The sequence below is a fragment of the Hemitrygon akajei genome, chromosome 9 (genome assembly GCF_048418815.1).
Source record: "Hemitrygon akajei chromosome 9, sHemAka1.3, whole genome shotgun sequence".
Lineage (NCBI taxonomy): Eukaryota > Metazoa > Chordata > Chondrichthyes > Myliobatiformes > Dasyatidae > Hemitrygon > Hemitrygon akajei.
Genome location: NC_133132.1, coordinates 102,993,456 through 103,010,436, shown reverse-complemented (window position 1 = coordinate 103,010,436; position 16,981 = coordinate 102,993,456). Strand labels below are relative to the sequence as shown.

Here is a 16,981-nt window from a genome sequence, read left to right as displayed (position 1 = left end):
GCAACACGTTAGAGAAATGCAATGACAGTGCCAGTGATCAGGTTCAATTCTGCCACTGTCTGCAAGGAGATTTTACGTTTGCCCTGTGGTCGTGTGGGATTCCTTCAGATTCCAAAAGTGTACTGATTAGTTGGTTAATTGGACAATGGGTATAATTGAACCCATTGTGTGGAAGGGGCTGTTACCATGCTGTATCTCGATGTTAAAAAAATATGCAAATCGGTGATTAAAAATGCTCTCCTCTGGAGTTTGAGACTGATGCATTTAGGTGCTAAGACCTCTTTGCCTGGATGGTTTCCTTGATTGTAACACAGAGTCATACCTCTCCAAAAGAGATTCTCTATATCTGCATGACTCAGATTTACTTAGTGTCCATTACACCACTGGCATTTAGGGTAGCAATGAAGGTCTTCCATCTGACGGTGTTCAGGGCTTGCTTTATCATGCCAGTAGCTTTTTACAAGTATGCAAGTTCCGGGTGGAGACTCAGGAACAATACCACACTCAGATGCAGAAAGATTCTTCATTGCTGTTTCCTTTCGTTTTACCTGTCAGAGTTGTCAGCTGAAGCCCCGAGCCTTGACCCGAGGACCACTCTTGCTCTGGCCTCTATCCCTTGACCCTACCAAGAGCCAACACATAAAGCTCTGACTCAAGCCAACGTAGCTCTTTGGGTCACTGAGGCATGCAGCCTCCAAACAGAACAACAAGGTTGTGGTTCTTTTGAAGGATGACTGAGACGTTGACTGGGAATCTATTTTCTGGCATTAACAGCATAATTCCAGCAGAGGGTACTCCTCTCACACATCCTTCAGGACAGATTCAGATTCATTTACTTATCACTTATGCATGGATAAATACAATGAAATGTGTTGTTTGCATCAACGACCAGCCCGACATAACTGAGGACAGCCACACATTCCAGCACCAGTAATACATGCTCACAGTTTGAGCAGCAACATCCATATGAGCTTGTTGAAGAACTGACTATTTCAAGACTCTGCACTGTGCACTTTCAACAAAGTTTGAACTGAGTCTAAGCAGAACAGAGCACTGTCTGAGTCTGAGTTGAACTGAGAGGGACAGTACGTTGTTAATAGCAATGGAATGCTTGCCTTTATTAGCTGAGGGACTGAGTTCAAGACTCAGGAAGTCATGTTGCAGCTTTATAAAAACCCTGCATCTGGAATAGTACATTGAATTCTAGATGCCCATTCTAGGAAGAATGTCAGGCTTTGGGGAGGGTGCAGAAGAGGTTTACCAGGATACTGCCTGGATTAGAGGGCAGATTGTACAAACATGGGTTGTATTCTCTGGAGTGGCGCAGCCTTAGGGGAGACCTGATAGGCATTTGATTACTTAATTATGAGAGGCATTGACAGAGCAGGCAGACAGTTTCTTTTAACCAGGGTTGAAATGCCTAATACTAGAGTGCAGCATTTAAAGTAAGAAGTGGGTGAGGTTCAAAGGAGATGTCCAGGGCTAGTTTATTTTACACAGAGAGTGGTGGATTCCTGGAACGCATTGCCAGGGTGTGGGAAATGTCATAGAGGCAACCAAAAAGCTCTTAGATAGGCACATGATTATGCAGAGAATGGAGAGATATAGACATTATAAAGGCAGAAGGGATTTGTTTAATTAGGCTTTGAATTAGTTAGCCTCAACATGGGCTGAAGGGTGTTTCCGATGCTGTTCAGTGGGTTAACAGAGCTCACTGCCTTCTCTTTGTTGGTGACTTTAGGTATTATCTTCGGGAAAATTGATTGGAAGTGGGGTACTGCCATAGGAAATGGAGACATTTATATAACCGAAAAGCTCTCAAAGTGAAGGTTGCAGTGATTGCCGAGCTTTAGGGAGCTTGGGAAGTTTGATTTTTGTCAGAAAGTTTGAGAGCTGGGCCAGATTTCAGCCCCCACAGGCTTGAAACAGTGTTGTTCAAGGCAATACAAGTGATTCTTGAGCACTTTTATGCACTTTTTCTCTGTACCGTCAGCAGATGGTACAGCTGTCTTGGTATTTTTCTAGAAACTTTCCAAGGCGCAAATCCATGGTCTGTCAAGACCAACGGAGGCCTACATCTAGAGTTTGCTGACGATAATGCGAAAAACAAAGAAAAATCCAGTGAGTGGCAGTTCTGTGGGTGAAGACACCTTGTTAGTTGGAGAGATCAGAGGAGAATGGCCAGACTCATTCAAGCTGACACTGAAGGCGACAGTGACTCAAATAACCATGCGTTACAAAGCTGGTGTGTAGAAGATCATTGCTGACAACATATCACATTTAATCTTGAAGTGGATGAGCTACAGCAGCAGAAGACCACAAATGTACACTGACCACTTTAATAGATATGGGGCCAGTGAGTGTATGAAAACACAAGCAAGCCTAGAAAAGTTAAACCACAAGAAAAGTAACAATTCTACATCCCAATCAAACAGGGGAAAGAGGTTGTATTATTTGAAAGAAGAGGACACATTGAGTTTTGGGATGTTGCAGATTCTTTCACCCCTTGAAAAAGTATGTGATCTAGGAGGAAAGATGCTGCAGGAAGCTTGCAATCTTTCTTTGTTCAATTATAGTCTTATTTCCAGGAAATATTTTGTGGTGACTTTATCTTTGGTGTATTTCAATTAGTTTCTTAACAACTGATGATTACATATTGATTGAAATGCACAATTTAATTGCAAGGTAGTATTTTTTCGATTTAGTGATTACTGCAATTATTTAAGTTCTTTACGTTTAAGATCAAATGATTGCTTTGTTATAACGCAACAATTTCCCAATCTACGTCAATGTTCTAATTGAATCAGGCAAGCGGAAAGTGGGCTGGAAGGAGAGGACGTAATAACAGAAGGGTCATTCCAATAGCTGGACTGGGGACTTAGTAACTACAGTTGGCTATAATAATCAGAATCAGATTTATTATCACTGACATGAAATTATGTGATAAATGTGAAAATTATCTAGAAAGGGAGCTGAATTGCTTATTTTACATTAAAATTATTTATTTTATTTATTTAAAGATACAGCATTTAACAAGCCCTTCCAGCCCAATGAGCTGTATCACCCAGCAACCCATCTATTTAACCCTAGCCAGATCACAGGACAATGTAAATGACCAATCAGCCTACTAACTGGTACATCTTTGGACTGTGGGAGGAAACTGGAGCATGCAGAGGGAACCCACGTGCTCATGGGAAGGAACGTAAACACATTTACAGATGGTGTCAGAATTGAACTCTGAACTCCGACACCTCAAGCTGTAATAGTGTTGTGCTAAATGCTGCACAATTTTGGTGCCCCATTTCCTTCCATGTCATTGTTCATCCCATGGCTGGAATAACGGGGTATCTTGCCAGTGATGCAGTCTGTACTTCTGCGGGCTTCTTGTGGGTTGTCAATGAGTTGCACTAAAATAAGAGAGCAGCTGCATTATACCACAGGGAGTTTGAGGTAACTGTGTCTTAATCTCTTGTCTTTTTCTACAACTCCCAAGACCTTCATTTCACTCAAAACATTATTTTCCATTTCAAAGTGGAATGTTGTCACAGATAGATGGGGTCTGTAAAGAAAGCTTTTGGCACATTGGCCTTCATAAATCAAAGTATTGAGTACAGGAGATGGGATGTTATGTATAAGACATTTATGAGGCCAACTTTGGAGAATTGCATGCAGCTCTGGTCACCTACCTACAAGAAAAACATCAATAAGATTGAAAGAGCACAGAGAAAATTTATGTGGATGTTCCCAGGTCTTGAGGACATGAGTTATAGTGGAAGCTTGAATAGTTTAGGACTTTGTTCCCTGGAGTATAAGAGAATGAGGGGAAATTTGATAGATGTAGACAAAATTGAGAGGTATAGATAAAGGTAAATTCAAGCAGGCTTTTTCCACTGAAGTTGAATGAGACAACAGCTGGAGTTTATGGGTCATTTGTTCACAAGGTCACTGATAAAATAAATGAAGATGGTTGGGCCGAGGACACTGTCTCAAGGAACCCTTGGAGGTGTCCTGGGATTGGGCTGAGTAATCTCTGACAACCACAACCTTCTTCCTGTGAACAGAATGATTCCAGCCACCGGGACAACTTCGCTTTGGTGCATTTGACTTCACTTTTACCAGAATGCCTCGATGGCAAATTTGGTTAAGTGCCACCTTGATGTGAAGAACAATCATTGTCACCTCGGTTCCAGAATTCAGTGCTTTTATTCTTATGTGTTGCAGAGGTACCCAGTCTTGAGTCCTGCACTGCTGTCAGTGTGAACTGATGGGGAATAGGAGATTATCAGGCATCGATCAGACTGCACTTAGAGTATTGTGAGCAGTATTGAGCCCTTTATCGAAGAAAGGATATGCTGGCATTGGAGACAGACCAGAGGATGATCCCAGAAATGAGGAATGATTGATGGCTTTGGGACTATACTCACTGAAGTTGAGAAGAATGCAGGGGCATCTCTTTGAAACCTCTCAAATATTGAAAGGCCTAGATTGAATGGATGTGCAGAGGATGTTTCCTGTAGTTGGGGAGTCTAGAACCAGAGGGCACAGCCTCAGAATCAAAGGACGTCCATTTGGAACAGAGACAAGAAGGAATTTCTTTAGCCAGTGGGTTGTGAATCTGTGGAATTATTTGGCAAAGATGGCTGTGGAGGTCAAGTCATTGGATATATTTAAAGCTGAGGTTGATGGTTTCTTGATTAGTCAGGGTTCAGAGGTTACAGGGAGAAGGTAGGAGAATGGGTTTGAGAGGGATAATAAATCAGCCATGATGCAGCAGAGTGGACGGGTCAAGGAGCCTAATTCTGCACCCTTGTCTTATGGTCTTTGGCCACCTCATCTCAACAAATTGCAAGCCAGTTATATGAATGTAGAATTATAATAGAAGAAAAGTAATTAACTGTACATAGTATCACCTCTAATTTCCCTGAAAAATGTTTGAATTTGTATGTAATTTATGTGCCTTTTTGTTACTGACTTCTTGGTGAACCTTGTGGGCCTGGCTTATGGTTCAGATGTGACCGTGACACAGGCACTTTTTACTGTTTAGCCCTTGCTTCTGATCATGTCTTGATGAATGGATTCTAAACTGATTTCAGGTACTCTGAGCGTAGCAGTACCAAATGCATTGGGATTACGATTGAGACCAGACCAGACTACTGTCTGAAACGCCATCTCAGTGACATGCTGCATTATGGGTGCACACGACTGGAGATTGGAGTGCAAAGTGTTTATGAAGATGTAGCCAGAGACACTAACAGGTGAGTGTTGCTTGAAACCTAATGCTTCTCACAGACATTTTCAAAAGTATTCCTATTTTGTACCGTGTTTGACCTCGACCTTGTGCTAAACCAGTGATATCATGAGGCTGATACCTCAATATCTATGAAACCGAATTTTGAAAGCAATGTACACTGTGCACTTGCTTCTCTGTTACATTCAACTAAATTGTTGCACTCACTCCAGGGTGGTGAAGTATGGTAACTTCCTGTGGTGTAGTATTCAGAACAGAAGGGGTAAGTGTAGCACAGTCATAGTAGGGTAACAAATACACACAAGGGTAGGAACTCTTCTTAATGCAAGAAACCCACGTTTCATGCCAAGACCCTTCATCAGGACTTAGTCATAGTAGGGCTTTCCACAGGAATTATACTATAATCCTTTGTATTGCTGTCCAAATATATACATTGCAAAAATTTAACCAGTCTTTGAATTAACGGTAATATATTTCCCTAACCAATCATTTTATGTAACTTACAAATAGAGGAATTTTTGTTACTCCAGAACAAATCTGTATGACATCTTAAGTCACCCCTACCATTGTGAATTCCCTCTTTTAATCCTCATTCTATCTAGTTATTCAATTAATTTCCTTCTAGATCAATAGATTTCCCACAAATTCATGGTCTTCAGATTCAACACATAATTCCTTGTGAGGGATTTTATAAAGTGTTTTCTGGAAGTCATGTGTAACTTCCATAAGGACTCTTGTGAAGTACAATTTTGAAACAAAATACCATATATCCTTCCACAAACAATAGAAAATCTGCAGATGCTGAAATCCAAGCAACACACACAAAATGCTGGAGGAACTCAGCAGGCCAGGCAGCACCTGTGGAAAAGAGTACAGTCGATGTTTCGGGTCGAGACCTTTCATCTGTCCTGATGAAGGGTCTTGGCCTGAAACTTCGACCGTACTGTTTTCCATAGATACTACTTGGTTTGCTGAGTCCCTCCAGTATTGTGTGTGTGTTATCATATATTCTTCATGGAGAGGAATAAAGAGCTGACATTTTTGGGCTATACCCTTCATCAGGTCTAATGAAGGGTCTTGGCCCGAAACATTGGTACATTATTCCTCTCCACTGATGCTGCCTGACCTACTGGGTTCCCTCTGCATTTTGCGTGTGGTGCTCTGGATTTCTATTATTTTCAGAATCTATTGTGTTTGCCATATATCCTTCCTTCCTAAAATACAAGGTACTACTGTATTCCTGATTTTTACCCCGTTCTAAAAGAAACTTGCTTGTGTTTCATTCCTCTTTCTTCTGTAACAGATGCTTCCTCACCCTTGGTTGCCCAGTATTCCTTTGGTTTCACTGATAGCGTGATTGTTGTACACAAAGGCATTAGAAATAACTGGGTGATGGAGATGGAAACTTGAGTGCAAAGTGAGGTAACTGGCCCAAAGTTGAGCATAGGGAAAATGATTTAAAAAAACATATGGTTAGGTCTAGATGTAGACAGGTGCTTTAAAATTGATATCATTCACAGATACAGCACAGTAACGGGCCCTTCTGGCCCACAACCCTGTGCTGATCAATTAACGGATGAGACTCTGGAACGTGGAAGGAAACTGGAGCACCTGGAGGAAAGACACGTGATCATGGGAAGAACGAACAAACTCCTTAGAGTCAGTGGCAGGAATTGAACCCATGTTGCTGGCATTGTAATAGCATTATACTCACTGCTATGCTACTGTGCCGCCCCCAGTTTGTTGAGATCCACAGCTTTAACATTTATAAAAATTGATTTAAGAATAAACTGACTGACTCTAGCATAGGTAGCATAAGGATTTGCCAATGACTTGGGTTCAGTTCCATTCACTTTTTTTGAAGGAGTTTGTATGTTCTCTTAATAACAGTGTGGGGTTCCTCCTGGTGCTCCAGTTTTCTCCCCCATTTCAAAGACATATGGGTTAGTAGATGAATTGGTCACAAGGGTCTAGTTGGATGGTGTGGACTCACTGGGCCGGAAGGGCTGTTATGGTACTGTATCTCTTAAAAAAAAGTGATTTGACTTTAAACAGTTTGTAGTCATTGATTCGTATAAGAGAAGATTCAATCTGATTTTACTTTGGATTCAATTGGTGGTGTTTAACTGCATCCTATTGATGTGTTTCTCTTGGGAACCCACTGCAAAGAAATCATGAATCATCAGGTTAACACTTGCTTCTCCTCTTTCCTCAGGGGTCACACGGTCAAAGCAGTGTGTGAATCATTTCAGCTGGCAAAGGATGCTGGCTTTAAAGTTGTGGCACATATGATGCCTGATCTCCCCAATGTTGGTCTGGAGCGTGACATCGAACAGTTCATCGTGAGTGCCTGTCATTGCAGTCTTCCTTTGTTCAAATATCGATCGCAGTTTTCCCCATCTATTGTTGTGCATTGGTATTTTGGTGTTGGTTTAATATTTTCACATAGATACAGTGAAGAGCTTGTCTTGCATACCATTCATACAGATCCAATCATTACACAGTGCATTGAGTTATAATAAACAAAGTAGAATAAAATGTCAAAGTTTCTGAAAAGGTGCAGTGTACGTAGATGATAAAGTTCAAGATCATAACGACGTAGATTGTGAGGCCAAGAATCCATTATATTGTACAAGAGGTCTGTTCAAGAGTCTGACAACAGTGTGATAGAAACTGTCCTTCTGCCAGGTAGTATGTGCTTTCAGGCTTTCTTGTGCCTGATGGGAAAGGGGAGAAGTGAGAAAGTCCAGGGAGGATGGAGTCTTTGATTATGTTGGATGCTTTACTGAGGTAGTGAGAAGTATAGATAGGGTCCCTGGAAGGAAGGCTGTTTCCTGTGATGTGCTGAGCTGTGTCCACAACTCTCAGTAATTTCTTGCAGTCATGTGCAGAGCTGTTGCCAAAACAAACTGCTATGCTGAATTTCTTTAGCTTCTTGAGGAATTAGAGATGTTGGTGAGTTTTCTTGTCTATGACATCGTAAGAAGGAGTTGGTTGAGGTGACAATGTGAGTGGCTACTCTGATTGTTCCATAAGTAGACAGATCAATTCCAGAAGAAAGGTAATAGTCAACGCACTTGATGTCCAGGTAGCATCTGTGTAAGTGTGACATCAAAGAGGTGATATTAGAATCAAGGAGGGATTTCCACTAACTGCAGTTGCCTCCACAGCAAAGGAAGGCAGTTGTATGTGTTGGAGGTGAATCACCCTCAGTCCTAGCATGTCACTGCTCAAGACTGTCAGTGCTGTATCCCAGAACAAAACTCCTTCTTCAGTTACCACATTCAGAATGTCATAAAGTCAGAACCCAGTGTGTTCAATCTGAATTCCAGTTCCCCACAGTTCCATCAGCAACATATTCCAACCAATGGAGGGGAATAGCTTGTGTTTGTATACTTGAAAATTGCCAGTTTGGTTGTTAACACAAAGTACACTGCTGATGCGGTGGTCAAATCAACACGTACAACAAGCTGGAGGAACTCAGCAGGTCGGGCAGCACCTGTGGAAACAAGCAGTCAACTTTTCGGGCCGAGACCCTTCGTCAGGACTTCCAGCTTGTTGTACGTGTCAGTTTGGTTGTTTCTTTTTGTATTTTGTGTTTGTTTACTTCTTTTCTTACAAAAGTTGTGCAAGAACAAATTTTCATTCTTGGTAAATTTTTGGTAGTGAATTGTGAACTCCATAATGCCTAATTTCTGTTGCCTGAACTGTGATAATGGGGTATACACTATACAGTCAGTGTCCCTGTGACTTTCAGTACTTCCACCAAATAGTGCTCAACGTTGAGGACATTCTGAAAGAAGTGTTAGGGGAAGCTTCATGGAGCTTGAAATTCATGTTGAGGACTCACAAGGCAATTCCCTGAATATGTATATCATTATCAGTAGTGAGATACACTCAGTAATCACTTTATTAGGTATTAGGTACACCTGTGCACCTGCTTGTTGATGCAAATATCTAATCACCCATCATGTGACAGCAACTCAATGCATAAACGCATGCAGACATGTACAAGAGGTTCTCAAAGTTTAAAATAAATTCATTATCAAAGTGCATATATGTCACCATATACAACCCTGAGATTTGTTTTCATGCAGGGTTTAGTGTTGTTCAGACCAAACACTAGAATGGGGAACAATTGTGATCTAAGTGGTTTTGACTGTGGAATGATTGTTGGTGCCCCAGACAGTGTGGTTTGAGTATCTAATGCTGATCTCCTGGGATCTTCACACACAATAGTCCCTAGAGTTTAAAGAGAATGGTTCGGAATATAAAACATCCAGTGTGTCACAGTTTTGTGGGCGAAATGCCTTGTTAATGAGAGAGGTCAGAGGAGAATGGCGAGACTGGTTCAAGCTAACAAGAAGGCAACGGTAACTCAAATAACCACAAATAACAACAGTGTTGTGCTGAAGAGCATCTCTGAATACACAACATGTCGAACCTTTAAGTGGATGGGCTTCTGCAGCAGAATATCATCAACTAATACTTAATGGCCAATTTATTACATACAGGAGGTACCCAATAAAGTGGCCACTGAATGTGTGCTACACTGAGGATTGACATTATGTTTTGCTTGCTAATACTCCTGTGAAGCACCTCGAATACACAACATTCAAAATGCTTTTCAAAAATACAACTAGATACAATGGAATTGACGATAAATGTTGTAACACAGTTAGGGGTTAATGGTTAGACTTAAGCAAACCAGTCTGAGTAAAATAAGGAAGCAAAGAATTTGGTTTTAAGCAGATTCGATCTGGCTGTGAGCACAAATTAGTGTTGAGAAAAGGTCTGGAACAAGTTAATTAGTGTTTCCGTGTCTGCTAATGCAGTTTTGTACAATGAAGAAAAAAGGAAATTTCATTTGCTGTTCCAGGTGGTTATATATCTACTGGTGGGGGGGTGGGGGGTGTAGGAATCTCAGCTGTGCAAGGCTGATGGAGTAGGGTCAATGGATCAATTGGTCTGTCCATCACTTTCAAATATTTATATGTGCATTTGTTATGTTATCCCCAAAGTATTTGCCATCATTTGATATATTCCTGAGAGTGTAAGGGGAAAAATGCATAAACTAGGCATTTCCCTATTTTGACAGCCCAGTTCCCTTTCTAACAGATGTGCTGTGGGCTGCACAGAGGAGCTGAGCAGGCTGCTTTGGTTTGTTTTGCTGTCTTCCTTGCTCCTCTATATTATGACCAAAATCTTGCTAATGTTAAGTCTCTGATAGATTAGGGTGTAGAATTGTAATTTTTCTAGTATTACTCTTGTAGTTTAACTTTCCTATGCTTGCTCATAATTTTTATATAATCACCTATATAACTGTTCAGTAAGATTTCCAGTAATTATCGTGTAGCTGATTCTGTATTTTTCAGAAGCTTCTCAGGTTTTTTTGTTACACCACCTAAATCTAGCTATTTTATAAGTTAATTATCACTGGAATGTTGTTATCTCTAGTCTAACTATGAAATGGCTACAGCTGCTTTCTTTTTGCTATTTTTTTCTTTGTTCTTAGAACATAGAACATTACAGTACAGTATAGGCTCTCTCACCTACTATGTTGTTCCAGCATTTTAACCTAGTCTAAAATCAATCTAACCCTCCCTGCCTACACAGCCCTCCATGTTTCTATCATTCATGTGCCTATCTAAGAGGGTTTTTAAATGTCCCTAATGTGTCCACTTCAACCACCACCCCTGGCAGCACATTCCTTGCAGCTACCATTCTCTTTAAAAAAAAAACCTTGGACATCCCCTGTATGCTTTCCTCCAATCACCATAAAATTATGCCTCCTCATAATATCCATTTCTGGCCTGAGGAAAAATCTCTGGCTACCCACTCAATCTATATCTCTTATCACCTTATTCACCTCTATCAACTCTCCTTTCCTCCAAAGAGAAAAGCCCTAGCTCAATCAACCTCTCCTCATAAGACATGCTCTCTAATCCAGGCAGCATCCTGATAAATCTCCTCTGCACCCCCACTAAAGCTTCCACATCCTTCCTATATTGAGGCAACCAGAACTGAACTATGGTCTAACCAAGGTTTTATAGAACTGTAACATTACCTCGCAGCTCTTGAACTCAAAACTCCAATTAACCGTAGGCTTTCTTAATTTCTATTAATAGTTCCTTCATTATTAGTATTGGGGTTTAACACCAGTCACCTTGCTCTCCCAAGTTCAAGTTTATTGTCATCACAGAGTAACCACAGTGTGACACAGCATAGCGTTAGAAACCAATCGATTCCATGTACTTTTGAAAACTTGCGATGATAGTTTACTGTCACTCAGCCATATGCGTGCATATACCTTAACGAAACATCGTTCCTCTAGGACCAAGGTGCAAAACGTACTCATATAGTCGTGCATAGCTCATATAGTTATGATAAAGCATAATACAGTCACAAAATAATACGAGTACAAGTCCCTGAGTGGCTTACTCAGAAGATTAATGGTGCATGGGATGTTGTCCTGGAGCCATGTTTCTGTAAGAGTAGCATGCAGCAGTTCTTCATCTCCATTGCAGCATTTCTGGATGTCATCAATGAAGAAGTAGTTTTAAGCTTGAGTCACTGACTGACTGCATAAGTCCCTGTAACAACTAGGGAAAGCCAGAGTTGAAATAAACTTTATTGTTACTAAACTCATAACTGCATCAGAGTTATCACAGCACTTAGTGACACATCGTAACATTAGAAACCAATCGATTCCATGTACTTATGAAAACTTGCGATGGTACAGATTACTCATGGGCTTTACTGTTTGATTGTGTAGCTTCAAACTGTTGAATGGAAATATTGAAACATGTTCTGTAAAGTCAGTGGATGATAAAGCAATGCAAGATGTGATGTAAAGGAATAAATTGTGAGAAACATAGAAACTGACAATAACAGCTTCTGTAGACAAATAAAGAAGTAAAGATTTTTGAATTCTTGCCCTGTTTATTCAACATAATTTTTAAAAATGCATATTTCTTATTATAATTTATAGTATTTTTTGATGTCTTGCACTGTACTGCTGCTGCAAAACAACACAGTTAATGATCTATGTCAGTGATATTAAACCAGTTTCTGATTCTGATTCTGAAATTTATAGGTGTATTACAGATAAAAGACAGTGGAAGAATAAGGAAATGGAGATGAAGTAGAACTTCCTTCTTGTTCATCTTTATTCAAGAAGCTATTAAAAACTTCCTGGAACAAGTGGAGAACAGTCAGTGTAACATGCTGTTAGAATTAGCATTAATTAGAAAAGAATGGAAAAAATCTAGTTCAAGTAAAAGTTCACAAATCCTGGCATCTTGATGATCTTCATGCCCAGCTTTGGAAAAGGGTGGCAGTGCAGGTGGTAGATGTTCTGTCTCTGTCTTCCACATACTCAGGAACAGTTCCCATTAATTAGAAAGCAGCAAATGTAAACTCAGGATTAAACAAAAGAGAGTAAAAAAGCAAGAAACCACAAGATATGATCAAGGCTACAGAGATGTAGATTGTACATTGAGTCTATGCGTTTTAATATCCATGCAGCAGAGTCTGGCTTCCAATAATTTGGGCTTTCTTGCTATTAGACCAGGAACTCATTTAGGAAAGCCTGTGCTGTAGCAGGTATACCACAGTCATCCTATGTTTGAAACAAACCTGAATAAACATCACCTGCTCCACAGTGTGAAGTGTGAGACCTGAAACATCAGGACCCAAGTTGCTATTCCCCAATAGCAACAGACCTGAACATCACAATCATAATGAAGGATCACAGATGCTTTGACATAGATGTCACCACCCTGAATGAGAAACAACAGATAGGAAACAGCCAAATTGAAGAACAGCACAATGGAGTGTAAACAAGAAGAGGCATATTGTTTTCATAGAATGAGTTTGCTGTCAAGAATGTGCTTATTTGGTTTTGGGAGAAGTCAGGAGAATAGGATTGAGAGGGAAAATAAATCAGCCATGATGGAATGCCGGAGGAGACTTGATGGGCTGAACCTTATAATTCTGCTTGTATGTCTTATGGAATGCTCATTTTCTCAGTCCCTCATTCTTACACTGCTCTCCCTTTGGAGATTCAACTGTGGTTCCCTCAGAAGACTCTTTACCTCAAAAACATGCAAGACTCTATAGATGCTGGAAATCCTGAGCATCTGATGAAGAGCCTTGGCCCGAAACACTGACTTTTTATTCTTCTCCATAAATGCTGCCTGACCTGATGAGTTCCTGTAACATTTTGTGTGTGTTGCTCTCTACCTCAATGCCAATTTTGCTATTCTTGAACACAGAGGACTGCTCTTACTTGTATCACATGAGTCTCTCTTTGTTTGTCTTGTCTCCTGATTCATCTCTCATTATTCCAAATGCTCTTTCAATTTGTCTAGCTTTATCTACAACTAACTGTATCTTGTCAGATTTCCATTAATAGCCCTATTCATGTTTAAGATAGGCATTTCACCTGGGATACCCCTTGAGAAAGATATTTGAAATTTGATATTTAAGTTGGTTTTGCTTCAACCTTTGTGTGTCATCGAAGTTTTCCTCTCTGTCGACCTTGTTTACTCTTTAGCTTCCATTTCTTAGTTACATTTGTAAGTTGGTTTGTTATTGTCACGTGTACTGAGGTACAGTGAAAAACTTACATTGCATTCCATTCACACAGGTCAGTTCATACTCTTATGCTCCCAGAACAGAGTCTACTCTATCAGGGAAGTTCACTAATGCCTCTGTTTTCTAAGGAGGTGGAAGAGAGCAGGGCGATGCACATCAATCTTACAACCTTCTACAGATATGCAGTAGGGAGCATTCTAACATGCTGTATCACTACATGGTCTTGAAGCTGCACTGTGGTAGTGAAAACTACCTAATGCATTACTGCCACCAACTATCAGACACGTAAACTATCTTGTGCAGTTACTGTATATTTATTTTGCTTTGTTATTTTTGTGCTCTTTATCTTGTGTTTTTTTGTGCTGCATTGGATATAGGGTATCAATTAAATTTGTTCTGCTGTACACGTGTACTGGAAATGACATTAAACAATCTTGAATCATGAATTACAACAATGTTTTGAGATACTACAAGGAAAACAATTACTGAATGCAAAATAAAGATTTACAATTACAGAGAGTGAGCATTGCAGGTCCAAGGTTACAAGAGGGAGATTTTGAGGTCAAGAGTCCAAGTACATTTTAGGGAACTGTTCAATAGTGTCATTCAGTGAAATAGAAGCTAGAACTTGAGTCTGGTGGTATGTGCTTTCAGGTTTCTGTTTCTTGTGTCAAATGGGAGAGGGGAGAAGAAAGAATGTCTGGGGGTGGGTGATGTATTTGATTATGCTGGCTGCGTTACTGATGAGGAAGATGGTTTCTGCAATGGACTGAGCTATGTCTACAACTCTCTGCAGTTTCCTGTGGTCACAGGCAGAGCTGTTGCCAAGCCAATATGTATCTAGACAGAATGCTTTCTGTGGTGCATTAATAAACATTGGTGAGGGTCATAGGAGATGTGCCAGATTTTTATTTGGCTTTCTGAGGAAGTAGGAGTACTGGTGAGCTTTCTTGTTCGTAGCATCCACATGATTGGACTAGGACAGACTCTTGGTGATGTGCATGCAACCCTCTCAAACTCAGCACCAGTGATGTAAACAGGAGCATGTGCGCCACCCTCTGTCTGAAATCAATGACCAGCTCTTTTGTTTTGCTGATATTGAGTGAAAGTCATGACACCATGTCATTAAGCTTTCCATCTCCTTCCTGTACTCTGATTCTTCATTTGTTTTAAATTAGCTGAATCAGCCATGCCCAATGTATATTGCCACCTTTGGAACCTGTCTCGCAGGTTCCAAGAATATCTTTTCAAGAAGAACTTTTCTGATGACTCGGACAAAACTGCTGTTTGTCAATCAGAGCAAAATTACTACTTGCATCACAGTCCCAAACAGAGTCCAGATTCCTCTATTGTACCTGTCTCTTTACACAGACCTTGTGTTCCCACTCACTTCTTCTCAGTGATTTTCATTTTTTGATTTTTGACTCGCTTTTGTTACCTTGCCATGGCACTGTATGTTCTAGTAATTCACTCGCATAGAATTCAACACTTTCTTAGTGCTTCTTGGTCATCAAAGACACATAGACTGACTTTCTACTTGTCTCGTTCTAAGAATACAAATTCTTTATCCACTGAAGTTCCAAATGCCCCATTCAGATATCTGGAGTGTTTCCAATGGTTCAGGTTCTTTAGAAATATTGGAAAGCCTCAGCCATTGATATTCTCTTTTCCAAGTCCCTTAAAATTGTAACAAAATCCTCCATTGCCAACTTCAGTACCTGATTACGAGTACACTGTGTTCCTGAAATACTTAGACAATTCTGAATTGAAATGCAGCCTTAGTTTCTTCTATGCTCCAGCAAATACAGGCCCAGACAATATTTTATTAGATAGATAGATAGATACTTTATTCATCCCCATGGGGAAATTCAACTTTTTTCCAATGTCCCATACACTTGTTGTAGCAAAACTAATTACATACAATACTTAACTCAGTAAAAAAATATGATATGCATCTAAATCACTATCTCAAAAAGCATTAATAATAGCTTTTAAAAAGTTCTTAAGTCCTGGCGGTAGAATTGTAAAGCCTAATGGCATTGGGGAGTATTGACCTCTTCATCCTGTCTGAGGAGCATTGCATCGATAGTAACCTGTCGCTGAAACTGCTTCTCTGTCTCTGGATGGTGCTATGTAGAGGATGTTCAGAGTTTTCCATAATTGACCGTAGCCTACTCAGCGCCCTTCGCTCAGCTACCGATGTTAAACTCTCCAGTACTTTGCCCACGACAGAGCCCGCCTTCCTTACCAGCTTATTAAGACATGAGGCGTCCCTCTTCTTAATGCTTCCTCCCCAACACGCCACCACAAAGAAGAGGGCGCTCTCCACAACTGACCTATAGAACATCTTCAGCATCTCACTACAGACATTGAATGACGCCAACCTTCTAAGGAAGTACAGTTGACTCTGTGCCTTCCTGCACAAGGCATCTGTGTTGGCAGTCCAGTCTAGCTTCTCGTCTAACTGTACTCCCAGATACTTGTAGGTCTTAACCTGCTCCACACATTCTCCATTAATGATCACTGGCTCCATATGAGGCCTAGATCTCCTAAAGTCCACCACCATCTCCTTGGTCTTGGTGATATTGAGACGCAGGTAGTTTGAGTTGCACCATATCACAAAGTCCTGTATCAGTTTCCTATACTCCTCCTCCTGTCCATTCCTAACACACCCCACTATGGCCGTGTCATCAGCGAACTTCTGCACATGGCAGGACTCCGAGTTATATTGGAAGTCTGATGTGTACAGGGTGAACAGGACCGGAGAGAGTACGGTTCCCTGCGGCGCTCCTGTGCTGCTGACCACCGTGTCAGACCTACAGTCTCCCAACCGCACATACTGAGGTCTATCTGTCAAGTAGTCCACTATCCAATCCACCATGTGAGAGTCTACTCCCATCTCCGTTAGTTTGTGCCTTAAGATAATGGGAATTCATCAAAATAGAGTACTTGCCACATTCTCTGATGCCAGCTAATATGTTGGTGCCATCTGAGTGTCATAATCAACCTCAGCTTCACTCACAGATAACTATATTTTAATTTTCAGTAATGTTGCCCATTTCTGACTGGTTCTACCACTATCTGGTATGGGGACATCACTGCACAGGATCGGAAAAAGCTGCAGAAAGTTAAAAC

At 40.6% G+C, this 16,981-nt stretch overlaps 1 protein-coding gene across 1 annotated transcript in view; it reads left to right on the top strand.

Moving 5' to 3' along the window:
• The window catches only part of elp3 (elongator acetyltransferase complex subunit 3), a 120,066-nt gene that overhangs the window by 36,191 nt on the left and 66,894 nt on the right, over positions 1–16,981 (top strand). Inside the window, exons 8-9 of the mRNA XM_073056692.1 lie at positions 5,094–5,255; positions 7,464–7,590. Coding sequence (XP_072912793.1) covers positions 5,094–5,255; positions 7,464–7,590 — 289 coding nt within the window. The remainder of the gene's footprint in view (positions 1–5,093; positions 5,256–7,463; positions 7,591–16,981) is intronic.